The following is a 27170-nucleotide window of genomic DNA, read 5'->3' on the forward strand; positions in this document are numbered from 1 at the left end:
CATCATAAAAGGCCTTGTTGCTCCCGCCAGTCGCAAGTGCGAATCTCCCACCAGGCGCCTAATACATCACGACATCAAGCCCCCGATACACGGATGTTCTCCTGACATCCTGGAGTCGAATCACTCCCTGTCTTGTAGAGACGATACTTTATATGGCTGATCTGATGAATGACACGACCTAGAGTACGGGCGGGGCGACAAGTGAATGCAGCTCTACAGGCACACCAAAGCAAGCTTTGAATGCGAAGGAAATATAAGCATGTCTATGCGCCGGTACAAAGATGGCGATAGGAGGAGGGATCAAACAATATATTTATGTTTGCCGTTGTAGTGGAGCAGGTAGAATGAAAGGCAGTCATTTGCCCAGACTAGGCTCGCTCTGTGGGGTGGTCGGAGTGGAGGTCAAAAAAGACGTGTGACATTGGAATGTGATTTGATTTGGATTCGAAAAGGATCGATTTGATTTGATTTGATTTGAATCGATTTGGATCTCATTTGGATATGTGGATGGCCCCACAAGATGATATACATTGCGCTCGGTGGTCCAGAGATTGGATCCGATGGCGGTGGTGTATCATGGGGTCGGATTCATGGATCATCTCAACGTCGCGGCTTGTCCGTTCGTGCTCGGCTACGAAGCATTTCGAGTGCGATTATGTTGAACCAGTGGATAATAGTATTGAAGAAATGGTGACCTATCGTTCACGCAGACCAGGATATTTTGCAACACTGGTTCACAGACTGAAAGGCCCCCGCCATCGGATCCAATCCATGGATCATCTCGTGTCAAACTTCGTGTGCAACTTGAGGTGAAAAAGTGCTCTGTTCTCTATTGTTACGGCACAATCAGACAGGCCCATCGAGGCCTGCCAGGTGCCTGCTCGATGACTATTGGCGACTGCCATGGACCCAATGTGGCTGTCGATAGCCTTGTGGCACGACTACACCGCAAGGCTATAAGTATCTAGGATAGCATCATACTGCTTTCGTGTTCTTTGTCTCTCGTCTTGTACTTTATAGTGCACTGGATAGTAATATCATTGTCGGACTTCACTCTCATTCTATAGTACGTCACCACCCTGACACCAGCTTTGGCAAGTCCAGTCGGCTGTGTCATCTGTAGACGCGCTAAAAAGGTCGGCATCTCCCATCAACACATCGGTTCCTTCAGACACCTCAGCCTTGTCTTACGTCTCTCCCTTCTGGCCCTCGCTGCTAACTTCGGCAGGCTTGGGAGCTTCCATTCGGTGGGCAGTGATGTTCTCTCGAGCATCGGCTGCAGCAGCGAGTTGACTCATAAAGTCGGCTTGAGCGGCACCGTGCTCCTTAGATTGTGCCGGAATTGCTGCTGAACCACCTCGGACTGGTTCTCGGGATGTTGCGAAGATTCAGCACTATCCACTTTTGCAGCCTCTTCGGGAATATCTTCGATTGAAGCACTCGCTTCGGTCTTGACCACAATCGAAACCTCGGGCATCGAGGCGGGACTTCCACCTCCCTTGTTAGACTTATGCAGTGTGTCAAGGGAATCTTCTTCTGTCTTGATGTCGTGCCCACCGGCAGCCTCGGGATCGGAAGCTTCAAGTTCCAGACCAACAGCACGCTTGAAGATCAATTCAGCACCGTCAATGATCTCAAGTACCGCTTTTCGCATGGCTCGCTGTCCTCTTGGCAGTACATCATCAGAATTCGCACTCTTCTCTTGACCGACGACGACTGCGGTGTAGTCTCTCTCAATAGCCATGAAGACCGCATCGATTCTCTTGAGCATTTCTTCTTTGGTATCATCCAACAGTTCCTCGAGGAGTCCACGAACATGCTCCACCGCGTCGTTGAACATGGAGAACTTCTCTTCTTCCACATGTCGCTCCATATGGTCCCTCATTCTCTTGTACTGACCTGGTCCGGACTCTCTGGTGCACCATTCGTACGTGTCCATCATATGGGCCTTGATTTGTGGTTCAAATTCCCGGTTGATTTCGCGCTGCTTCTCACTGAGACGACCACGCATCTCCGTCATGGCATCTTTCAACATCTCTTTGTACACAGGTATCTGTTGCTTCAACATGTGGAAGGAAGCAATGGAGACGCCATTGCGCACCGCGCGACCCTCGACCTCGTTGTGGAACTTTGTGATAAGCTGACCCACGGTCATAGGGAGTCCATTCAGGATGCCAGGCATTCGGCGAGCAAATAGTGACTCCCAGGGTCCAGCAAGATGGCGTAGGACTGGTTCGACTAGCTGCTCATTGAAATTATTATTGCCGTGAGCGTTCGTAAAGCATCCGTCGCGCCGGACCACAGCCTTGTACGTTGCCCAATAGAGACCTCCCGCCGCACGATTGTCCCTATTGACAGGCATCCCCCATTTGCGAACAGTGTCGTTTGCCTGTGCCTTTGCGGCCTGTGTAGCAGTTGGGTAAATACCGTAGACTTTGTCTTGTAGCTCTTCCCCCAGTCCACTGCTGATGGCCGTGACTGCTTTTTCGAATGCCTAGCTGTGTTAGCAACGGGGTACGGCGATGTAGACGTGATAGGAAATATGGAACACTGACAACTCGGGGGAACTCACACAATCGAGTTTGCTCAGCTTTTCTTTCAGAATTTGCGCTTCCCGCTTAAGTTGGCCTTCCGAAAGGTTCTTGCTAGTGCCGTCATTGGATGCCCAGAGACGGAGAGAATTGAGCAGTTGATACATGCTGTTAAGAAATTTGCGACAAAATGCTTGGCGCCCAGCTGTGGTCAATTGAATGCAGTGATCTTGAAGAGCAGGAATTTCGGTCTCATCAACATGCTTGAAACCGGGTGGCGTCTTGTCCTTCGGAAGCCTGCCTTTTAGCTTCTGATATGCTCGAGAAGACACACAGAAGACGGGCAGATTGCGAGCAACCTCACCGTAGTCGCGAGCGTCCACATCCGGGTTGAAGTTTGCGGCGTCCTCCTCTTCAGCTAGCTCTTGATCGAGCTCACGGATACCCGCTGCATAGTCTTGTCGAATCGCAGCTCGTGAGTACTCATTGCGTCCGGAGATACACCGGGCTGAGAGCTCGGCGTCAATGCCGTCGCGTTCCTGGTTGATCTTGTCCATTTGTTGGCGTAGCCCCTTGAGTTGATCATCCAGTTTGAGTCTCTCCCGCCGTCTTTCCTTCTTGGCTCCTCGCAGCTCCGCAATCTTCCGCTGGATATCATCTTCTCTAAGTGGCTCTCCTCGATCTTCGGTGGCATCCGAGGAAGCATGATTGGATCCAGCGTCGCTGTCGGAATCACCGTCATCGTCGATGAAGTCGTCGTCGGTGTCGGGCTCCACGTACTTGGACTTCTTCCTCGCCGGGCTGTTCTTTTCCGTCCGCTTTCGCTTCTGCGATTTTGGCTGTGGTTTGAAGACGGGTTTACCCTCATTGCACTCTTCTTGAAGCTTCTCCCATACTTCAAGCCCTTCTTCAGCGAAGTCTATGGCAGCACTGATGTCAGATCTTGTGTCCTTGAGCTCATTGATCTGCTTCTTCAGAGCAACCTCCTTCTTCCGTAGCGCTTCCGATTTGGCCCACACGGGATCAAACTCCTCTTCAAGGCCCAAGGAGTCCTGAGCTTCAGTGATGGAAATGTCATCTGTCTTGCTGCAGATGAATGTAACGGAGCTGTAGCCACCATCCATCTTCAATTGACGCTTGAAAGATTCTCCCAGTAAGTTCTTTGCTGATTTGTCATCCACAGCTCGGGTAATTGGCGCAACAATCCACAGCCCGGTGCATTGTTTCATGTAACCTTGAGCAACAGCGGCTCGAGCCTGGTTGCTATCGTGGACACCCGGAAGATCGACAATGACGGCACCCGTGGCTAGAGCAGGAGCTTTGACATAAAGTCGAACGACTCGGATCAAAGGCCAGAATTCCATCTCACGGGGCTTCTTCTTCTTTTCCCGGAAGTCCGGTTTCTCCTTCGTGGCACTACTCTTCTCCTTGCTGTCGACGTAGTGCTGGAGTTTCTTGTAGAAGGTTAGAGAATCATCCGATTCTAAATTGCGCGTGGTGCCTAGACAGGCCACGTTCTCGTGTTGCAAGAGTCTTTCGATGGGGACATGCTCCATTTCTTCCTTGGTCAATGTGGGGTAGACGGCCTTCACCTGGGCATAAGCCACGCCACTTTCGTGATCTTCGTTGTTGCACTCGCGGGATACCTGGCCACTCCCATCAAGCAGGTCTTGGAAGAGGATCTTCAGTTGCTGGTGCCAGTTTTCGCGAGAGATGAACTCCACCTCCGCCCGGTACGCCGCGCCTTCTTCGTAGTTGTAGCTGATTTCGGTCACAACGGCCGTACAAGCCCTCATACAATTGGTAGGGACAAGGCGTTCCTCGTCAAGCATGGCGTTGATCACCGAGCTCTTCCCTGCGCCTGTGGCGCCAACGACGCCGACCACGGTTTTGGACCTGACTGCTTGCTTCTGCACATTTTCAAGTGCTTGAAGCCATTGGTCTGCATCTTGACTAGGTTGTGCTTTCAGAGTTCGTTGAATGCCGCTCAGCAGCTCTACACCTTTCTCGACGCTTTTTTCTAGCTGCTCAGGTGTACGGTTGTCGAACAGTTCCGCCATACTTAGGCGGGTCGGAGCAGGGCCTTGCGAATTAGGAGCATCTTCAAGTGGAATGTGAAAATCCGTCTCCTCCGTCGGTCCGTCAAATTGGTGAATTGCATTGTTGCCAGGTTTTGGATCTGGTGATGCTCCAAGTTTGAGGCTGTCCGTATCCGTATCCGAGAGCGGGCTTGATCGAGCAGAGCTGACGAGTGATTCAGGCCTGTCAAGGATGCCTCTCTCCACCGCAGCGACAGTGTGTGAGCGCACTTTATCCATCCAGACGCGTCTGCCATGGCTGCTCAATTTTGTCCATTCAACCCGCCATCTCTCAATATGTTGCCAACGCGTATCGAAATCATGGTGAGGGTCAAATGGGCCGTGATGAGTCTTGATGTAGTTGTCATAGTAGAAGCACCAGAATGCCCAGTGTCCGATCCGCCGTTCAATGGGATCGGCACTGTTCGAGATGCTTGCTATCCTGACGCCCCTTTCATTGAAATATGACTTCTGCCCGCTTGTCAGGGCCAGCCATTCCTCGTGGATTGATTTGTCAAGAGCATAGTACTCGGAATCTGGACGCCGAGAATGGTGGCCAGTCGCTGGATTGTAACATTCATGGCGCTCGAAGAAGAAATCTTCCCATCCAAGTTGTTCTGAGCTAGCGAGCGAATGGTCTGCTCCAGCTGGCTGCGGCAAATGACTTGCGACGTGGGCAGATACCGGTGGTGTGCTTGCAAGTGTAACCTGAGGCTTAGGCGGTATTGACCGCTGGCCTGAAGGTGTTTCGATAGCTTTGGAGGTTGCTGTACCCTGGCTGATTGTTTTTTTGACGACGTTGGTGACGTCGCTTAACGGGGTGCGTACCGGCGTTGCTCCCATACGCTTGTGGAGGTCTTGTACTCGAATGGTTTCTAAAGCAACGAAATTGTAGGGAGGTCGGTCTGCCAGTGCCCTGACGGCGGTCTTTTCATCGAGGACTCGAAAGTCGTGTCTCAGCACAACCTCTCCGGCATCGGGGCACTGCTTCTTGTATGCGTCCAACACCCTGGCGATTTCAGTATCTTGACGGCATCTGATCCATAAGGCATCTTGTTGCTCAAAAGGCTGCGTCGGGGTGATGTCACATTGGAGCACTGCGACGAGGATTTGGCCAGGCTTCAAGTCGTCTTCTGGCTTGACCGCCATCAGTTTGTCGAAGAATGCACTAGTATTCTGTCAGTCCGGAGTCAAGGAAGGATGTTGTGTACTTACGAAGGAGTTGTCATAGCGATAAAGTATCCTTCGCGGGAGCTCAATAGCCAGTGCGCGACCTGCTGCAGAATGAGGTGAGAGCGAATCGCAGAGTCATTGTTTTGAAAGAATCGGACGCGGCGCGTTCCCGCTAAATCTTTAGCGTTGTCACTAGCACGCTGCTACCCCTTGAATTGCGTATGTTTAGGCAACTAAGCCGAACCACTAAAAATTCCGCATTGTGTTTTGCGCATGCGAGGAGGAATACAAGTAACTGTGGCAGTAGCCAGGACCTCTTTGGAGGTGAAAGACTAGATGGGCCGAGGGAGAAGTGGAAGGTGAACATGAAAACTATTAAGGCCACGATTGACTTCGTGAAGGCAACTGGTCGATTGCGGACGAACGCGGGGGAAGAATGATTTCCTCGAGCAAGAAGGAGCGAGGAAGTTGCTGCGCCGCTGAAGGACCAGCAATACTCAGGAAAACACCCTTGATGACCTGGCCGAGAACTCGATGGGGCTGAACACGGTAGCAGGGGATCAACAAGGTAACGACGAGCTGGGCACTGAATGAACCGACGGATATCGGTAGAAATAATATGGTATAGTAGCTAGTCCCCTATGGGGGCTTAGCCCGCGCAGGGTGTAGGAATATCGTATCGTATCGTACCTAGAACCAGATGTTAGCTAGAATACACTGATTAGATCCTCGCCCTAGAACCCTCACACAAACGAGTTTTTTCATGGCTCCATACCTCATCCACATTTTGACTCCCGACAATACGTCTCCAGACACAGCTTGTGGTATCGCTCGAAGCGAAAGCGCGCTCGAAATTATACAAACCCTAGGGAACAAAGGCGGGGCTGTGTTGAAGAATTCCACCACAGTTTCCTCGGCGTCGAAAGAGCAGGATGCGGTTTCGAATACGGTACTTGCGGCTCTCCACTACACGACCTTCTCTCACAGGAAGAACAGGCAGTTGAGGCTCTATTGGAGGCCTTGCCCTATGACGGCGAATATCAGCACAGCGCTGTCAATATTGTGAAAAGAACTTCGGCCAAAAACGAATGGATCCGAGCACCCAAATGGGAATTGTTTGCTGAAGGTCAGGGCACGTCCGCTATCTGGTGTCACCACCTCGGAGGTACACAGGAGGACAAATGGATCATGAAGTATGACAAAGCTGGCCGTTCTCCAGAGTCTGGCGAAAGGGTGGTTGAGTTGAGAGAGACCGACATGTAGGGCTCCACCTTTGTCCTACGTTCCATTATCTTCCTGAACCATTAACAGAGTGCTAGTCGCCGCGTACTTGAAATTTACAGTACCTGCACCAACTCCCGAAAAGGAACTGTACATGGCAATTATGCTCTACGCTTGGAAAAACCATAGGTCGGCTGAGGTTAGCTCCGGGACATCATGATACCTGCCCAAGACGGAACTGGATTCGCAACTGAAAGCCGCTGCGAGAGATAGTCATCTCCCGTCTCGGGCTTATAGACCGCGAAGATCAATTTGACCGGTAAAGCCGCCTTGCTGGAATCCAGGTCATTGTATACTGATGCCAAAGTTGCGCCTGAGATAAATTCAGTATGTACAGGGTTGCCAGATGGAGCCTCGCTATACAGTTCATTTAGGAGGGCATTGTATATTTCGGAGAATGTGGGTGGATAATGTCCCGAACCGTTGTCGTAAGATACCCCCGGGCCCGCTTGGTCATTGAATGTCAAGGTGCAAGGAGCGTACGAAGACCCGAATGTGGTCAGTGCCTCATCGTTTGAGTTAGCAGCACCTCGGCAAAAGGGGATGAAATCTTCAAAGTCCATTTGATGCACCATATTGCTGTACAACTCATGTGTTGCTGATCTGTTAGGTGTTTCTTCCGTCCGGAGCGCGTCATTATGAACCACAGCTTGCCGTGATTCAGGGGCACGAAACATCCCGTTGCCAAGGTCATCTTGAGAGTTGAGAGGTGTAATTTGAGTTGCACCACCTTCAGCATCCAGAAGGTTGTGCTCTGCTATCGCCTTTTGATGTGGCCTATCGATCACCTCATCCATGTTGGCTCGAGTCAAGACATTCTCCCGGAGGTCTCCGCATCCTAGACTCTGTTGTCCCGTCAGGTCTGGTATGTCCAGCTGCGTTGTCTTCCTCTTTTCGCTTCTCTTTTCCGTCACGAATCATATTTGAGTGATGTATTTGGGTTCAGAGTGTCATCTATCCTCGTGTCGGCAGAAAGCAGCGCCATATAGGCATTTTCAGCTGGAAACTGTCAACTTACACCGAATGTTTTATGGGGCAATCGAGATCTTTGGGCATACCGTCAGATTGAAGAAACTATCTCAAATAAGGTTCAATCCTCACTTCCGGATCAGAGTTATGCTCTTTCTTTTCGTGGTCTTGAAGACCTCGAGGCGAGCGGAAGACTTCTCCACAAGGCCTACACACTTCTTTTTCCATCAACGTCGACAGTGGGTGATGTTTCTGCATGAAATGTTTCCGCAGCTTCGGCTTGTCGTGCAGATTCGGAGTACAGTATTCATCTGGGCATCGATATTTCCTCCTCTGTTTAATTGTTGCAGCAAATTTGTATGATATTCCTTCTCTTTTCTCTAGAGCTGATAACCGCATTGCGGCGCGCTAAAGCAGGTATAGTTCGTCATTCGACGGGAAGTGATTCATCTGGCAATTCTCCGGCGGCGTTTCGAGCCGGTCAAGACGCTCTGTTGAAGATACAAACATCCAACGGTGCTGAATAGTTGCCAGCACCCCTTTTCCGCAGGAAAAAGGGGTTCACCCCTATGCAGGAGATAGGGGCAAGAAAAGGAGTAGAATAGGGGCAACTAAACGTGTATATATTTCAGCAAGCTGGCAGAACAAACTGTGGAAGAACAAGAAGATCAACAGCTCATAACTTCAGTCAGTCAACAGTACATGACAATACTTCACATGGCGGTTGTGTTCGCCGATGGCATGATTGTTACAGCTTCCGAAAGGAGAAGCGACGACGACTTTAGGGTATCGTACACTGCTTTGTATTATGTTTTCAGGTCAGCCACTTGAATGCTGTTTTCTCACGTCTCAATCGACCACATACTCAACCCTGAATAGCCGTTGCTTTGCCGCGTGACCAGACCGATACATAGCTTGCTTTAAGAACTTGCTGGGGGTGGCCGCTTTATATATGTTCAGTAAACGAATGTAGTTTAGCGTAAGCCAGATTCTTTGGCAGAAATCCACACCTCCGTCGGATCCAATCCATGGACCATGTCATGGCACAACCTGGAAGCCCCTCGAACGGTCTTGACAGGCCCACTGTGGCTGTCGAATAGCCTCGTGTGCCTGCGTGGTAGCCTTGCGGTATGACTGTACCGCTGGCTATAAGTATCTGGGATAGGTTTGCACTGCTTTCATGCTCCTTGTCTCTCGTCTTGTACTTTATAGTGCACTGGATAGTAATATCATTGTCGAATCTCCACTCTCGTTCCCTCGTATGCCTCCACCCTGACAGACCACCTTAGTGGGGGTGATTAAGTAGAGCATTTTACTAGACCCATTCAACAACAGCCTCCATCGGATCCAGTAGATGGACACCCTCAGTGAGTGCGATTAACCAGAGCACTCAATTACTGTAGATCCGTTTAACAACAACCCCCAGCCCTTGCAGACCAGTAAGAGATTTAGTTAACTATCTCGAGGTGCTCATCTGTAATACCACTTCGTTTCCCGTGCTTTAAACACTAGGCCTTCCCGATGGTTTCAGCCCCTAGCTGTGCCCTTTCCCACGATATCGTACGTTTTATTGTTTTCAGGCAGTGGAAGCATATCTTATTAAAGTTCTGTCTATGAGAACAAAGAAGAGATATATATACTTCGAATCCTCCTGTCCGAGCATTCATCTGATTTCAAAGCACCGGAATGTTTCCATGATCTATTTGTCAGTCAAGCCCCATATCACAACATATATAGTGTAAAGGTGATGAACGGTTTAGCACTTGAGTGCCTGTCATTCAGGGAGGATGTCGTCGTCAAAGTCGTTGAGCAACCACACACAAACCTCTAGTTACAAGAAAAGTTCAATGCTCTCGCCATCTTTCTACCCACCCATGCTTGCTTACCCCTTACATAATCCATGCACGTAGCGCCCCGCTACAATAGATACTAGCTAGCAGACTCTTACGAGGAACAGAGCATTCAATGTAACAATCAATGTAACAATCAAGATCTATTCGATCTTCCTTTTCTTGTTCGGCACTTTGTCGTTGACCGAAAGGATAAATTTAACATGCACGTCGATGCCCCTCTAGGCGAAACCACATTGGTAACTTTGGAGAAGTCAAAGGAGAGGGAAAATACAGATGTGAGGAAAGATACTCCTCCTAACCAGGGTATGGTCTCTACTTAATATAAAGAGACAGTAATCAGAAAGGCTGGAAACTTTCGCAGCTCAGGGGGCAGAGACGCACACTATTCGCCGGAAGACAGTCACCTGTCAGTGATATGTGCGAGCGTGTTACGGATGTTTGGCTCAATTCTGAAGGTGCCAGGATGCTTATTTGCTATAGCAATTTACAATAAAAGTGTTGGAAGGAGTCTGGCCACATTCGCAGGCCCGGCCTGCCATTATGACCAATTCAGAGCGCTCGCTGTATTCAGCCGCAACAATCAGACCTCAAAGATCACCAATTCTCTGTGCCTAGATGTCGGTTTGTCTAACTTACCATGGTCGACGACGCGAAGCCGATCCCCTCGTAGGATGCTAAGGAAGAATGCAGAGGAGGAATGCTGAGAAAGGATGTAGGAAGAATGCAGGAAGAATGCTGAGGAAGAGTTCTGAGGAAGAATGTTGAAGAAGAATGCTGTCTGACCTATTCATTCTAGATGGTTCTTTACTAGGCAACAACTGCTTTGAGTCATCACGATGCACGGCAGCCTGGTTCAGCACAAGTATATAGTCAGTCAATACCACATAATCAGACACTCATTCGGTTCAAGTGGCACCAGAAGTTTGGCAGAACCCTTACAACTTCAACTCCTTCCTCGTTTCGGGCCTGGGGAACCATGCAGAGACCCTTAAGCTTTGCCTAAACGCTAGTGACTTCATATGACCATTGAGTGTTTTTCTTCACCGTATGTCTGCATATAGCCCGTGTACCACCAACACATATAATGACATACCCACAAAGTACATCCCGACCTCCATCGCCGCAGGAAACTCGAGAATCATCAACGCCAGCACGTCCTCGCCCTCCCGGACCACACGAGATGATGCTTACATAATTATTGACTTGAGCAATGGCGGCCTTCATAATGTCATTGACTTGTTGAGTGACCCATTTCCCAGTTTTGTCCTGGTAGCTGTACTTCAGATTCAACATTTGGTCTTCAGTGGCTTGGCGTAGTTCTTTCGCTAGGGGCTCGTAATTAGACTGAGAGTTCGGCTCGACGGAGGGACTCTTTTGTTTTCCTTTCCATAGAGAATAAAGCGACACATTCTTTAGCTCCATGACGATGACTGAATTCAAGGCAGGATATTGTCGGTGTGCATTGCCGACGAAGAGGTCGACAAATCCGTTTCGTCCGGTTCCCCACGTCTTGGTCGGGTCCACCACAAGGTGCATTTGATCCACACATTGCTTACGGTGAACCCAGAGGAACCTTGTTGCCATTTCCAGGTTTGACTCATAGGTGTTAGCGAATGACCTAATATGTCCTTGACCGAAAAACTCCTCGAGTAAGTTCACAAACGTCGTGGTGTTGCCATTCATGAAGTCATCGTAGGATCTGCGCATCCTCGTGGAAAAGTCAGGATCACCATTAAGATAAGCTCTGATGCGTTCGGTAATCTGTAGAAACCAAGTCAATCATCAACACTTCCCCTAAGCTTGACATTCGAGGACTGACCAGCTCAACCATAGAGCGGTTGGGTGCACGTAGATAACCTAAATGCTCATGGAAAGTCACAACTCCCAAACAATATAAGAGAGACCAGGTCACATCGCTTGGCCGAATTATTGGGTCTTGCGTAAGTTCAGCGAAAGAAAGTTCGGTCGAGATTTTTCCTTGTACGTTTGAGCGAAAGAGCATCTCGAGGAGGTTGCGAATCGTGACGGGTCCGGTCTCACCCACGGTTGACAATACTGTCGAAATGCGGACAGTATTTGGTTCCTCGTTGTAAAACAGCGGCGGCTGGCCAGACATGATATTCCGCAAGTAAACGAAAACTAGTTGGGGGTTGTATAAGGTTGAGTCCTTGGAGTGAGAAAAGGCCGCGCTGAACCTGTATCCGTTGCACCATTGCCTGAGAGAGTCCAATATGCGGGCAGGCTCAATCTCCGGAAGATCGCGTAAGGCTCGTGTGACAATGGTCTCAACATCCTCGTGTGTAAGCCCGCACATAGACCGGTACCGCGAGTCAAATGAGAGTACCTGCGTAGCCGTCAGGGGACTGATCCCATCACGGAAAGCTGGAAGCACTCCGGTAAGCCAGTACTTTGCCACGATTCTGTCAGAAGCTTTCTTCATCACGGCAAAGAATTGGGACTTGAGGATGTCTTCCAAGTAATCGATTACTTGCGCTCTCTCCGGCAAGCGCGTTCGGTTTCTTAAGGCAGACATTAAACAAGTATTGACCGGGGCATCGTACTCGTCGACGCCAACGAAAGCGGTATAACCCCTTTCGTAAATGAGATTCTATGATCACGTTTTAGTGCTGCAGTAATCGCCAGCTCCAAGCTTACTTACCAGTATCCGTTGAAGCGAGGGTCCGGCGCGGCCGGGAACAATATATTCATCTGGTGACACATCACCGAATATGTTCCGATATTTAAGCAGGAAATCACGTATTGACCCATAGATACAATCAAAGACGCTCTGGCTGACCGCTTCAAAAGATCCATTTGCTGTAATTGTGGAGAAGTCGAAGAGAAGAACAAGATGGGAGTTGCGAGCCTTTGTCGGTGCCTTGCCTATATAAAGTCCGCCGAAAATCTCCTCAAACGAATCTTTTGTGTTGACATCATAGTACGCGGCGAGCATGTTGAGAAACGTGGACTTTCCCCAGCGCCGAGGACGGAGAAACATGTATTGGAAGGCGCTCTCCTCTAGAAGAGGGATGAAGTGTGTTTTATCAACAACAATGGCGCCAGGATTGTTGCTGAAGTTGGTAAACTCTGCGCTTGCTGGGAAAAGGACGTGACTGCGGCTCTGGAACATCATTAGACGCAAGCTAGGAGTGGAAGGGAACACACAACGCACTACAGTAGATTCGGCTTCGGCTTCGTCTCCGGCTTCAGTTCCGGCTTCAGCTTCGGCCTCGTAGATAGCGCTTGATCCTGAAAGGAGGGACAGCTGGAAACGTTTCGGATTCGGAGGTTGATTAACCTCTAGACGCCTTTTTTTGCGGGGAGGACCGATCTGCTCACTGTCCCCTTGTGACACTGTTAGCTTATGTTTGAGTTGTATCCACAGTTTAATCTTACTCTGTTTCTTAACTTTTTTTGCAAGAGATGCAAGAGCACCATAGACTCCAGGGGGCAGTTGAGTTTTGCTGAAGAAATCTATATCCCCAGCATAATCCAAGAAGGTAGAGCCATCGATTTCTGCCGCTTTGAATGTCGAAACGTTCTTCTTATTGCGGAAAATGTTTGGTTGTATTTTCTGGATCCATTCGAGCAATTGCTCATCGTCCCAACTTTCCATCTCTTGAATTGTAGGGATTCTCTTCTAGCCTTGCCCAGCTTCCTGATTAGAAGCGTTCATTATGATCGACGTGAAGGAGGGTTAAACGAGAGAGACGGGATGATGTGACGACTCGCACGCAGGTTGTGGAGAGTTCAAACTCGCCCAAGATAAGCGCACGTGAACTGCAGTCGGATAAGGGGTCGGAGGTAGGGTCTTCGATCTGATTATGAGGGTAGAGGGAGCAACAAGTGTAGCATACGCGGTAGAGAAGAGAGTGGTTATTTAGGTAGAAAGGTTGAAAGCGCAAAGTTGCCCCAGGTGTTACTGCTTGCGGTGACACGCCAAGCCAGCGTTGCCTATTCTGGCTAACAACGGCTACTCAGGGAATATATCGGGAGAGTGACAACCCACAGCGACTCGCGTACCACAGCGATATTGCTAAACACTGTGATAAACTGTGGAGTCTAGAGAAGAGACATATCTAAACAAGAGAACAAGACTAAATAAGTAGAAAGGGTGCAAGATGCAACATTGCCGAGCCAAACTCCTCACGTGGCAATGCCAAGCCAGGTGTCACGTGTTGGAAACAGACACTACTAACCCCGATCCCACCCGGCCACGTACGGAGGTGCCCTTCAAAAGTCTTTTCCTGGACCGTGCGCAGTGGCCTTTTTAGCGCGCATTAGCGCATGCTAGCGCATAGTATAATTTAGCTTACACGTGACTCTTGGCAGTGCTTATAGGCACCACCCGCCTAAAGGTTGCCTAGAGGGTGTCTAAACCTAGGCACTCTCTAGGTAAAGCCTTAGAGGTTGGGATAGTTAAGCTTAGGTATCATAACGCTCGAAGAGGCAAATTCAGAGTTTACTGCCTAATATCTATAGCTTCGTGAGCAAGCATATATAGATACTAGTTACAGACTCTCACAATCAGAGACAAAGCACTCAATGTAACAATCAAGGGCCATTCAATCTTCCTCATCGTTCAACGGATTTCTGTAGATCTCATTCTATCTCCTCCCATTCTTCTCCCAATAGTGCTTTGGCAATGGCTTTGCGGTGTATTGAATTGAGGATCCTAGGTTGAATTCTAGTAATAGACTCAATCTCTGCACTTTCGAACCCAACGAGCTTTGAACTGACGGCCTGAGCCCTTGTGGCATTATCATACAAAGGAATGGAAACTACAACGAGGAATTTTGATATTTTTTGTGCGTGCGCGCTAGTATGCGCTAGAACGAGCTAAAAACGCCACTGCGCACGGTCCAGGAAAAGACTTTTGAAGGGCACCTCCGTACACTGATACAAATGACGTACATTGTTCCGGGGGCCTTCCTTTTTGGTGGGTCCGTGGATCGGATTTGATCAACGGGCCACCGTTATTAACGGATCAAACATTTCCCGGCCGACCCCCAACGGATTAACCATTTTCCGGCCAACCGTCATCGGATTAAATATTTTCCGGACTAGCTCCCATCGGATCCAGTCTGTGGACCAACCACACAAGTTCTTCATAATCGAGCGTGAACGGACGAACCTCGACATCGAGATGATCCATGAATTGGATCCGATGGCGGGGGTGTCTTTCATCGGATCCAGTCTATGAACCACCTAGATAGACTTTACTAATCGCACTCGACATGCTTCGTAACCGAGCGTGAACGACAAGCCTCGACGCCGAGATGATTCATGGATTGGATTCGATGGGTCGTGGCATTTCATCGGGTCCAATTTGTGGACCACCTGGACAAGCTCTACTGATCATATTCGACATGGTTCGTGTCAAACTGGGTGCAACTCGAGATGTACTGAATGCTCTGGGCTCTCTAAATGAGTGTGGGATAGAGCCCATCTATCTATGAGGTGTATGCTGGCGCTGTTGCCTGTCAATGGTGTTGCACGCCAGGAGGGTAATGTTACAAAAAGAGTAGGTTTGCCATGAACGATAGGTTATCGTTTGTTCAACAATATCGAATCCAGTCTGTGGAACACCTAGACAAATACTACTAATCAGACTCGAGACGGTTCTTGGATGAGATCCTATAAATACCTTGCACCAATATCTCTATTCTAATTCCTCGCGATATCGACGAGTGTAACGTCCCCGGCTGTGAAGATCGGTTTAATTCAAGTTCCGACAACGCCTTCCGAATCTTCTTGGAGAACTCCCGCTGAGGATCCTTGAAATCGTCTGGGTGTTGATCGACTTCTCGGTTAGAAGATCACGTTGATAGAAACATGCTCGCCCAAAGTCGTGCCATATCACTCGCTGCTCTTTCGAATTCCAGAGCATATTTCGTCGAGCCCCATCTCGATGTAAGATTGTAACACCCAAATATCACGCCACGAATTCCCAGCCATCGCAAAGGTGGCAGGAAGGGGGGGACGTCGAAGGAGGCAAGAAGATGAAAGGATCGAAGGTATAAAGAGAGCCTTTGAACCCTTAGATAGATAGACAGGTTTCAGTACATTGCCATTCCACACCCTACCTTGTACGCTCGCAACGATTATGATCCCTCTCCCCACACCCTCTATCAGTACTGTTGTTACACCACAGCCCAAAAAGACTAAGAATCCTGCCATTTCATGACAGAAACTTGGACCTCTTAGCTTATATACTTGTCAGAACCCGGTTCGTGACATGTCTTCTGATATGAAATCCGACTCCATCACTATATCCCACATGCGAGTCTGGTTCGCCGGAAAATCCATCCAAGAAACCATATAACCGGGACGAAGCTTTCGGTCAGCATTCGCAGGAGTTCCTTGGGTTGACTGGGTCTTGTGTTGGACGGCCAATCCTTGGTAGAGGTGAACATGACATGCATCGAGGAATTCGGCCAAGCTTGTATTTCCTGTTCTTTGATTATAGCGGCGTCGCTCTTCTTCTCGTTGGTGTTGCTCCTCTTCTCGTCGGCGTTGCTTCGAAATATCGTGCTCTTCGGCGGCTATACGGCGATATTGTTCTTCCTCTCGTGGTCGATACTCTTCTTCAAGCTCTCGGCGTAATCGATCAAGTTCGGACGACATCTTCGGTCTTCTATACTATATATCATGACAATAGTTATGTTGAAGAGCAAATGTAGCCGTGAAAGATACTGAAGACGATATGTGAAGATAGTTTGTCCTTTCTAGTGGAATATTCAAGCGCAAGAGACCAAGAGCACGCAACAAATGCTTAGATGTAGCTGCAGTTGTGGCTTAACAATCAGTCAGACGGGAAAGTTTTTCGGGTAAGAATTTATCCCTGCCCATCAGGGCCTAGCCTTTCTTCGCTCATGGACTACTTAACTTCTTCCAGGTCCTCAATACACTCAGCAAACCACCCATCAATGCGCTCTGTGGTCGTGGCAACTGCCTGCTTCAGCCTCTCGAAGGCTAGGTCTTTCTCCGACTCCCCGACGCCTTCTTTGTCAGCAGAATTATAGCTTTTGTTCTGACCAGTCTTGTCGGCTTTTTCCTCCAAGCTAAGCCCTTCGATACCTGTTTCTACTTTCTCAACTTCCTCCTCAACCTCCTCCCAAATTTTCTCGTCAGGGACAGCAAATCTGAGCGCGTTGTATCTCGTAGAGGTGACTATGGGTTCATTTGCCGCGGCAACGACGTCTTCTAAGGTTGCTAGACGATCTGGCTCTTTTTGTTCAAGGAATCCAAATAGCTCGACCCTCAGTCGATGCATGAGCCGGATGACTGGGAATGAAGCCTTTCCGAAGAGACGTGATCGTTTACCGCCCATCCATATATCCCAGTTATGACTCACGATAATGGTTTTTCTGGACCCCAATACTACGCCTTTTTCAGCTTCTGTGGGATGGGATGCTCCAGCGGAAGCAATGCGTTTTAGTTCCTTCGCACCTTCAGGAGTCCGATTCAGTTCTCCAAAGAGCAAAACCCAAAAGACACTCTCAATGTCATGCCATGGGTTGTGCCGAGAGTGTTCCCCCATCAGAATGTTGATTGCCATGTAAAGGTAAGTGCCAGTGCGCCAGGGAGCTCCGGAACGGGGGTCTCCATATGCGCAAGCCATGTCGAGGTCAATCAGCCGTCCGGGTGGAGGGGCGCCTTCCCGGTTCAGTATATCTGGCGACGTCACCATAATATTCGCTGGAGAAATATCTCGGTGAATAATGGGCCGATCTCTGCAAAACATTTTCCGAATGGCACGTATAGCAGAACGTAGAGCCTTTATACGCTCAAGTTCAGTAACATCTCGAGGATTGCGGTATTGATGTTGTGAAAGTCCACGCGGTGTGGTATCCACAGAAACGCCACAGTACTCTTCTAGATACCATCGCTGCCTTCTCGTATATGAAGGCTTATCGGCTGACTTGGCAGCGGTCTCGTTCACTTCCGGCATGAACAAGCCTTTCTCAGCCTCTTTCTTCCGGGTCTGGTTTGCCATGACGGAGGATGTACTGTGTGTCACCTCCATATATTGATAGTTCGGTCCCATTTTGAGATATTGTCTGGAATGTTTTGCCTCCGGTAGAACGTCAAACGCGGTGGTTAAAGGTCCGTCTTTCCACTCAAAAAGCTTTGGTAGTTCCTCGATATTGCTAAGTTCACTAAGGATATCGGCTTCACTCGTGCGCGCCTCGTAGACCCAGGCCATTTTCAGCGCTGCAACGCCGTCACCTTCTGGAGGTGAGTTCTCTGTATCCTTTCTAGCCTGTGACTTTCTTGATTTTTTCTTTTTTGGCTTCGGTTTCTGCATTTTAACAGGCCATACCGTAGTGCCGCGTGTCGTGACCATGTCGACACCCACACGCACGAGTGGCGATGGTATCTTACATCCGGCAGGAGTGAAGTTGATGGCTCTTCTACCGATTGCAGAAGGTTTCTTTGCTAAGCCCTGGGCGTCGTCACTGGCCAGCATGAGCCAGTTGACGAAGCGCAGAAAACCCAATGTATTCTGCTCGATATTAAGCCCACTTTCGTAACACAACACCTGCCCTCTATTTAGTTGATAGAGACGCAATGTCCTGCCGGTGACATAGATGGAGTATATGAAGTGACGAAATGGGTCGTCTCGAAACACTTGGTTGCATCTCAAAAGAGAGAGTTGTATTTGCGATTGTGCATATGTCTGGTCGGCCGATTTCTTGAGTTCCCAGGTTGTCTTCATATCGCAAAACCTCACATTTCCCTCGTTGGCATCGGTGGCAATACTAGCTAGGTCGGGTTTGAAAAGCTTCAGGCCTTCTGCGTACTCCTCATTACTAATCCCGGACTTGGGTACTCTGGTTCCGATATTAATGAAGACGTTCTGAGCCTGTCGTGTCTTTGCCGTGGATTGTGTTTGAAGGACCTCTTGAGCTTTCTGAAGCATGCGGAAAAATATATTCTGAGAAGTTATTCCCGAGCTCTTTGAGACCATATCCGACCGCCATTTCTTCCATTCGTTAGATGTCTTGAGTGTCTCCTCTGCCCTCTTAATTTGGGTTTCGGTGAACTTTGCGTTCTTGGACATCTTATTATGAAGTTTCTCAAAAATGGAGACCTTTGTGTCCTCCACGTGTGTCATGCAGCCAAGGTTAGAGATGAAAACGGGTAAGCGATGAGTTTGAGTATCGTTGTGGGGGACAGAATTTACTGCCTCCTTGGGGCGTCTCATTGGGGACACTGCTTTTGGTTGTTGTCTTCTTAGGCATCTGGGAGATAGGCACGACGCGTGATTCCTTCTCTGGCGAGGCCATATTCCCGTCGGGTGGTAACCCTCCTCTTCGATGGAGGCTCTCTAGAGAGGCCTTAAGGGAAGGTATTGCACGTGTTCGGTGGCGTTTTGAACGAGGTATCGAGATCTCGATGCGAAGTTGGTCGTAGTTCTGTCTGGACGCCATATTCAGCATTCAACTTTTGCAATTCAAAAGTTCGAGCCTTACCTATGGCCGCAGTTGAGGATGTTGTGTTTTATACGCAGTGATGTTATTGGATTGGATTGGATTGGAGCTGGATCCGGAGCTCGATCCAATCCAGTCCAGAAGGTCTGGTCTACAGGCTCCTGGTTCTCTAGTATGGATCTAACAGCATTATTTCCCTTTTCGGCGATTAGTAAGCGGACCGCTCTTAATATTTCCCGGCCCACCATCTACGGATTAACAATTTTCCGGGATCACCGTCGAGTAGTCCACCTGTCCAATCCAGTTTAGCTTTTTGCTCAGTCGGGTTAAGCCATTGGAGCTCTAGGAGCGTACAGCGAATCGATCCAATCCACTCCAAGTATTTGAAGCACTGAATCCGCTCCATCCAAATACGATCCACGCCAGTCCAATCCAAATACCCTCCGGAATAGCACTTATTTTACCGCCATTCTGTAAGCGTATAACTAGGGGTTGCGGACAGGATATTCCACGAGGGGTGAAAAAGCGTAGCTTCTGTACGGAGGCGTGCTCCAAATGTTGTTACAGTACGCTAATGCCTGAAATAGTATAGTGGTAACATTCGAGCGATGACTTTAAAAGACAAACGACTTTCTAAAGGCTCTAGGTAGAAGGCGCCTAATGAGAGCAGGGTTCTCAACGAGCTGAGACGAATTTAGTGAGACTGAGCGCTCGCTCGGTCTTGGTGGCGCTCGTCTCATCTCGTCTCGGTTGAGACGAGACCGAGACGAGCGGGCGAGACCTTGGCGAGCCACAGTCTCGCTTGTTTATATACTCCGCCTATATTGCTGCTACTGCCTATCGTTGCTTGTTGTCTAGAATTACTCCTCGTTCAGATAGACTCAATCAATCAATCCTCTCTCGGTCCTACAAAGGGTGATCAATCGAGCTTGTTTGGGTGGTCCATAAACTGGATTCGACGAGCGACGGGGGATTTCGTCGGATCCAATGCGTGCATCATGTCAAGTATGATCAATCGAGCTTGTTGATAGACTGTAGATCTAGAGAAGGAATGTGTTGTTGTTCTATCTAAGAGAGCAAGACGAAAAGAAGGGCGTAAGTTGCCAGGCCAACCAGCCTCACGTGGTGTTGCCAAGGCAACGCGTCACGTGACTGGCCAACACTTGTCGGGGTGGTCCACAAACTAGATCCGATAGTCGAAGGGAGGATTTCATCGGATCCAATCCATGGACCATGTTGATATCGAATGGAAGGCCCCCTCCCTCTTGGGGGGCGAGGGGAGCACATAGTTCCGGAAGATGGCTGAATCGTTAAGGGTTGGGTGGTTCATAGACTGGATCCGATGGGCGACGAGGGGTCCCGAGGGGAGCACGTAATTTAGGAAAAATGTTAATCCGTGAACCATATCGACGTCGAGGCTCGTCGTTCACGCTCGGTTACGAGGGATGTCGAGTGTGATTAGTAGAGTTATTTTAGGTGGTCTATAGACTGGATCCGATGGCGAAGGCCTCGGAAAATAGTTAATCCGGTCCATAATGAGACGAGACGAGCGCTCGGCAAGACGCATGAGACCGAGACGAGACGAGCTAGGGTTTTGCCCGAGCTCGGCTAGTCTCGCTCAGTCTCGGCTCGTCTCGGCTCGTTGAGAAGCCTGAATGAGAGCCTAAAGGTGCACTAAGCCATCATGTTGAACTGTGAGACAACATGTGGCAACGATTTCAGCGTGGCAATGAATGTTCAGCTAGACAAGGATTTCGTCTACGAGCTGAACACGAAGACACCGAACGGGGGCAACAACCTTTGTCTATATAAACATGCGAGTCAGGACCTCAACTTGATAGAAAACAGAGCACTCCTTCAACTCAAGTTGTACCACAAGTATGACAATATCCTAAATGATTGGCTAGCATTTGTTCAATGCTATTGTCCAACACGTCCACAGACTGGATCCGATGGCGGTGGTCTTTCATCGAATCCATGGATTATCTCGATATCGAGGATATCGATATTTATCGAGTAGGGTGCCCCCCGCCACATGGGCCCGGGGGAGCACGTGACCCCGGAAAATGGTTGATCCGTTGAAGGTCGGGTGGTCCATAGACTGGATCCGATGGGGATTTCATCGGATCCAATCCGTGGATCATGTCGAGTTGGGAGGGCGCCCCCATCGGGGGTTAGCACGTGATCCCGGAAAATAGTTACGTGATAACGCCAAGCTATATGCTTACGTGATTGGCCGGCTTGTCGCTCTTGGCGTCGCCACACAACGTCAGGCCCTAACCAGGCAATTCCAAAATTTTTTTAAAAAAAAAAAAAAAAAAAAAAAATCAAATTTATATTTTATAATGCCAAAAATTGCTTCAAAATTGACACCAAATCGTGGTTGACCTATCAAGGACGTAACCGAGTGGTAAAACACTCGGCTTGCAGTCGAACCGATAGAATTGAGGGGCCTTACTAGTGTTCGATCATAGGTAAGGTAAGAGGGTTGTCCGGCCTAGCTCTATTGAGTTTCTAGGTGCCCTGTATGGGTAACGTAATGCTCCAGCCAGTGATTGTTGATGATGTCGTCTTGTTCATACGTTGAGAAGTCACTGATTCAAACTCTTCTGCAGTTGAACTTGTGTGACTGAAGCTTTCACTGGTTGCGGCGCCCCATCTATAAGTTCGTTAGAGATGGACTATGGGAGGGGGCCTTTTATTTTCTTAATATTATTTTTGTTTACGTATACATAAACCGTCTACCTTATAGAAGATTTGCTCAATCTCAATGCGAATACTACGATAGCTTTTAGCTATAGTGAGAGAGGTTAAAGACTGATGTTGTCGGGTGGTCCTAATGCTCCGCGTTACCGCTGCAATCCAATTACGTGGGGCACCGGAATCCCGATGTGTTGGACAAAAGCATTGAACAAATGCTAGCCAATCATTTACAACAGACTATGACATTTTGCAACACTCGCTCAATAGGCTGTATCACCATTGACAGGCAGCAATGGTGACGAACGCTCGTTAGACAGATATATAAATGGTGTTGGATAGAGACGAGAGGTTACCATAGGCGACGACGTTACAGATGGTTGCCCTGTGCAACGATGTAGCATTCGTGTGTCTATAAAAGGAGCCTTAGCACCTCGATAAGTAGATAGAAAACAGAGCGCTCCTTCATCTCAAGTTGCACAAGAAGTTTGACGGAGAGTTTCTGCTCTGGAATAGACTGTGGTGCAGCATACCACCCTTGTTCAATAGCCATTCGTAGAGATCGAATAGAGCGAGAATAACGATACCGTAGGCCTTCAGAGTTGGAAGGTATATTTGCCCAGGTCTACATATTGTGGAGAATTATCTGGGAAGATTCCTGTCATGTCTACGACTGAGATCTGCTAACTAAATTTGTTCAGATGGTCAACATCAGAAAGCTAGTGTTGACATTCAGCATCACACTTGGAGAAGGCCTGAAGATCTGAAGATAGCTATTCAGTGAAGAGGCCTTGGACTCAGTAGAGACCCCGTAAATGAACGACTTCCTTACGGCGCCAAAGCCATTCCCTTGCAGCTTAAATGTGCGGACCATAGAACACCAACGTCCTATTGACCGTAAAATAGAGGAGGCTCAAGAAACTTTCAAAGCATATGAGGATTGAGTTTCATGGCCAGCTGCTATAATATCCATGCCGGCGTATAACAACAGACTCCCCAGAATTATTCTTTTGTGAAGCTTTACCGATGTCTATCTTTAGTTCAGCATTAGTCTTCGCGTGTCTACCCAACACGTGGTGGATCATTGGTGTTGTCCCTGACGACACAGTAACCGTCTTAGGTGCCGTTGAACAGGTGATGACCTATCGTTCACGACAGGCCGACTCATTCTGCAACACTTGCCTACTAGGCTCTATCACCATTTGTAACACCCGAATATCACGCCACGAATTCCCAGCCATCGTAAGGGTGGCAGGAAGGGGGCTGGGCGTCGAAAGGGAGGCAGGAAGACGGAAGGATCGAAGGTATAAGAAGGACCTTCGAACCCTTAGATAGAGAGACAGGTTTCAGTACATTACTATTCCATACCCTACCTTGTGCACTCGCAACGATTTATGATCCTTCTCTCTACACCCCTCGTAACAGATCGATACCCTTCGTTGATATCGTTGTTACAACCGCGTTGGAGTGAAATGGGGACATTCGTTGCAAATTTTTGGTGTCTTGCCGAAGACGAGGCACCCCATGAGAATGAACGTCTTTGAAAAGCTAAGCGGCAAGCCACGATATGCTTCATGCGCTAGACTCATCCGTTTAGACTGCGGAGTGCGAAGCAGCGGCCCTTTTTGAGAGATCTGGTAACAGACTAATTGGCTAACGTGGCAGCTGGGTAGAGCTAGTTTGATCCTCCTGCTTTACCTTTAGGCCATAAAGACCCCAGACCACTCTGTCCAACGGCGTCCAGCATTGTTAACAATTTTTCAGCGTATCCTGGTCAGAAGCCGGATCGCGGGGTTCCTTTTTGTGATGATGTGAGTAGACTTGGGCTGATTTCTAATCTTCGACAGTGGCACTACTACATTGGAGCGTTAGTTCGAGTCGCTAAGCTGCCGGAATCTTCAGCATCGGCTTTATCTTTCGCCTCAGCTGTCGAACAATTGATAACCTATCGTTCACGATCAACCAGGTTATTATGCAACATTCGCTCACCAAACTGTATCACCATTGACAGGCAGCAATGATGACGTACGCTCGTTAGATAAATATATAGATGGGCTCTATCCTGCACTCATTAGAAGAGCCAGAGCATCTTTCTCTCGATAAAGAGAAGTTTGACATCAGCGCATGTACGGAATTGAGACCACCTCCTCCTCTCTTTTAGTTTCATGTCCGAGCTTTTGCCCTGTCTAGCACCAGCTTCATCTGCCTCATTAGGCATTGCAATCTGAGCAGACTTATTCCTCACTGGGTGGAATTTGACTTCTGGTCTTTTCTTCATTCAAGAGTAGCTCGAGAGCGTCGGCACGTTTTCGCTACACTGCTGCAACAATCGGAAACCCTAAAGAGGGGTCTTAGGGACCATCTTTTTGATAATTTCTATGGGTTGATCATGTTAATTGGTGGGTAGCAGAGTCTCATGTGTAGCCACCAGCCGTCGCTCCGCGGTCCCAATTCTGGCCTTTCACGGAGTGGAAGAACGATTACAAAACTTAAATTTCAGACTCTTGGACAATGTCAAACTTCTTGTGCAACTTGAATTGAAGGAGAGCTCTGTTCTCTATCTACTTATTGAGCTATTGAGGGTCTCTTTATAGACGTGTGAGTGTCTCGTCGTTGTGCAGAGCAACCGTCAGTAACGCCGTCGTCTATGGAAACCTCCTCCCAGTGTTTTAGTGGTGGAGCCTATACATGATACCCCCTGTTCAACATTTTCATTTTTGGTATTTTCGCCAAGTCCTGTGTGTGCGCCATCAACATATCTCTGCGTAATGTCTGCTAGCTGACCAGTCTATTCTCAAGGAGAGTCACAGAATGTTCAATTGCTTTCTACCTGCAGCGCTCATTAAGCACTGTATGAATGCATTCGTGATTAGGGGCGCTTATTGCAGGATTCGAAATTCGTCACAGGTGTTCTTCTACAAAGCGTCAGTGTAAGATTATACTCGTGGACTTATAGTGCGATACTTGTATGTCTAACTAGTGATTTCTAACGATTTCACTTGTCTCTAACGTATCGATAACAAGGTGATATATCGGATAGAAGCGGTTATTCACTATCTCCTTAAGTCGCTATAGTGCTTTAGAAGTCAATAGGACTGGGTCTCCTTGGAATGGTTTGCAGGTAGCCAAGTTGGCGCTTATAACATGCTTGAGGCTGAAGGCGGAGACAAGGTGGTTCCCTGTCCACACGATTCAGGTGTACTGTAACGCCAGACTCTTGAGAACTGAAGAGTTCTACCACGCGTGGCTGAGTAGAGCACGAGCTTCTCCAGAAATCCAGCAATCAAGGAAGCAATAATTGGGTGATGATGGTGGTACGTTGTCTCAAAGCATCGCCAAGTATTTACATGGTAACTTTTCTTGCACGAGGCGGCGTTGCCGGCTACTGGCCGATCACCTGACCGGCTGGGCCAACAATTCGGTTCTAGCACTAGCTTCTTGCGGATCCACGGCATCCTCGATGCGAACATTTTGTCCAGTCATTACGTACGGCTGAAATTATCGAAGGGATTTTTTTGCTGATAACCGATTTCCACCCTTGCCGCAGCAAGTTGAGGCTAATCTATACTCCGCATTGATACGGGAGCGGGGCACCGTAGAGGACGAGCATATATTCAGGTCATGCCGTCTGCACCTGACATAATTTCTTCACAAAAATCTACCTAAAGACCAAATGGAACACTTTGATGTGGCTATCGTCGGGCTTGGTGCCCTTGGGAGCGCCGCGGCCTACCAAGCAGCTCGAAAAGGCGCCAAAGTGGTCGCTTTCGAGCAATTCGAGCTGGGACACGTACACGGATCCTCCCACGACACTTCGCGCATAGTCAGAACCTCATATGGGTCACCTGAGTATGTGGCTCTCGCCAAAGCCGCCTACAAGGACTGGGCCGACCTCGAAAAAGCCGCAGGGCTAAAGCTTCTGACCGTGACTGGCGGCGTGACATTCCTCAACAAAGATGGACCGACCCCGGCGAGCGACTACGCGAGGAGTTTGGACGCTAACAACATTCCTTACGAGCTTCTTGATGCCGCAGAAGTGCACAGGCGCTGGCCCCAGTTCCAAGTAGGAGACGACATAGTTACCGTGTACACGGCTGACTCGGGCATTGTCCACGCCGCCAAATCAGTCACAGCTATGCAATATGTGGCACGTTCCTATGGCGCCGTTTTGAAAGAGCGCACTCGGGTGGAAAGTGTGAAGCCCCAGACATCAGGCAAGGGTGTGATACTTGAGACTTCGCAAGGCCAGTTCCATGCAGCCAAGGTGATTCTCGCGGCCGACGCATGGACAAACAAACTCCTTGCGCCCCTGGGCGCAGAGATTCCCTTGGCCGTCACGCAAGAGCAGGTGACGTACTTCAAACCAACGGATACAGCTGCTTTCAAATCCGACCGGTTTCCTGTATGGATTTGGGGGAAAGATCTATGGTTCTACGGATTCCCATGCTTCGGCGAGCCGACCATAAAGGCTGGCCGTGATAACGCGGAGAACTTTATGACACCGGAGCAGCGTACCTACGTTCATTCGCCGAAGCTGTTCCAACAATTGTCATGCTTCCTCGACAAGTTGATACCTGATAAAGATCGTCTGCCGCTCCGCACAGTGACTTGTCAATATACCATTACTCCAGATCGTCAATTCATTATCAGTCCACTGGAAAAGCACCACGACATCATTGTAGGTCTAGGCGCTGCCCACGCTTTCAAGTTTGCTCCAGCTTTTGGCCGCGTCCTTGCGGAGTTAGCGATAGATGGAAGGACCAAGGAAGATATCTCGAGCTTTGGGATTCCAACAAAAGCCCCTTCTCTGACTAGTAAACTCTAGCGTAACGTTGAATGAACAATATTTATACTCAGCTGTCAGCCAGCATTCAAAGCAATGTTTTCTACAACCGTTTCATCGCCCGTAGCCTCGTACTACCCAACTCTCTTATACTGCTAAATTTCGTATGCGAAAAATGACTCCACTTGCTTCGTTGGCTTCTGATGTCCGATCAGTATTTCTCCGTGATCTCACAATGCTAAATCATATTGTTATGACGTCTTCAGACGCCAGCGGCAGGCGCTTACCTACGAGTATTGCCGACCGAAAATCTAAGACCGCTCTTTAGAATGATGTCTCCCATTAACTTTTCCTGAATGTTGTCC

General features: G+C 48.8%; 7 protein-coding genes across 7 annotated transcripts; 2 read left to right on the forward strand and 5 right to left on the reverse strand.

The window, feature by feature from the left end:
* Positions 1-1294: 1294 nt before the first annotated feature.
* On the reverse strand, positions 1295-5838 carry Z518_10223 (uncharacterized protein; the record flags this gene model as incomplete). Its single annotated transcript, XM_013411768.1, has 3 exons — positions 1295-2494; positions 2573-5777; positions 5825-5838. 3 exons carry the CDS (start codon positions 5836-5838, stop codon positions 1295-1297), a joined length of 4419 nt encoding a protein of 1472 aa, XP_013267222.1.
* A 707-nt stretch (positions 5839-6545) lies between these two features.
* On the forward strand, positions 6546-7045 carry Z518_10224 (uncharacterized protein; the record flags this gene model as incomplete). Its single annotated transcript, XM_013411769.1, has 2 exons — positions 6546-6731; positions 6779-7045. 2 exons carry the CDS (start codon positions 6546-6548, stop codon positions 7043-7045), a joined length of 453 nt encoding a protein of 150 aa, XP_013267223.1.
* A 158-nt stretch (positions 7046-7203) lies between these two features.
* Positions 7204-7860, reverse strand: Z518_10225 (uncharacterized protein; the record flags this gene model as incomplete). Its single annotated transcript, XM_013411770.1, has 1 exon — positions 7204-7860. One exon carries the CDS (start codon positions 7858-7860, stop codon positions 7204-7206), a length of 657 nt encoding a protein of 218 aa, XP_013267224.1.
* A 3024-nt stretch (positions 7861-10884) lies between these two features.
* Z518_10226 (uncharacterized protein) lies at positions 10885-13501 on the reverse strand (the record flags this gene model as incomplete). Its single annotated transcript, XM_013411771.1, has 5 exons — positions 10885-11646; positions 11705-12493; positions 12545-13006; positions 13058-13230; positions 13282-13501. The coding sequence occupies 5 exons, from the start codon at positions 13499-13501 to the stop codon at positions 10885-10887; spliced, it is 2406 nt and encodes an 801-aa protein (XP_013267225.1).
* A 2603-nt stretch (positions 13502-16104) lies between these two features.
* Positions 16105-16512, reverse strand: Z518_10227 (uncharacterized protein; the record flags this gene model as incomplete). The annotated part of the gene is made up of 1 exon (XM_013411772.1): positions 16105-16512. The coding sequence occupies one exon, from the start codon at positions 16510-16512 to the stop codon at positions 16105-16107; it is 408 nt and encodes a 135-aa protein (XP_013267226.1).
* A 253-nt stretch (positions 16513-16765) lies between these two features.
* Z518_10228 (uncharacterized protein) lies at positions 16766-18952 on the reverse strand (the record flags this gene model as incomplete). The annotated part of the gene is made up of 1 exon (XM_013411773.1): positions 16766-18952. One exon carries the CDS (start codon positions 18950-18952, stop codon positions 16766-16768), a length of 2187 nt encoding a protein of 728 aa, XP_013267227.1.
* Positions 18953-25695: 6743 nt separating this feature from the next.
* On the forward strand, positions 25696-26847 carry Z518_10229 (uncharacterized protein; the record flags this gene model as incomplete). Its single annotated transcript, XM_013411774.1, has 1 exon — positions 25696-26847. The coding sequence occupies one exon, from the start codon at positions 25696-25698 to the stop codon at positions 26845-26847; it is 1152 nt and encodes a 383-aa protein (XP_013267228.1).
* Positions 26848-27170: the final 323 nt, after the last annotated feature.

This window comes from Rhinocladiella mackenziei (assembly GCF_000835555.1).
Source record: "Rhinocladiella mackenziei CBS 650.93 unplaced genomic scaffold supercont1.9, whole genome shotgun sequence".
Classification (NCBI taxonomy): Eukaryota; Fungi; Ascomycota; class Eurotiomycetes; order Chaetothyriales; family Herpotrichiellaceae; genus Rhinocladiella; species Rhinocladiella mackenziei.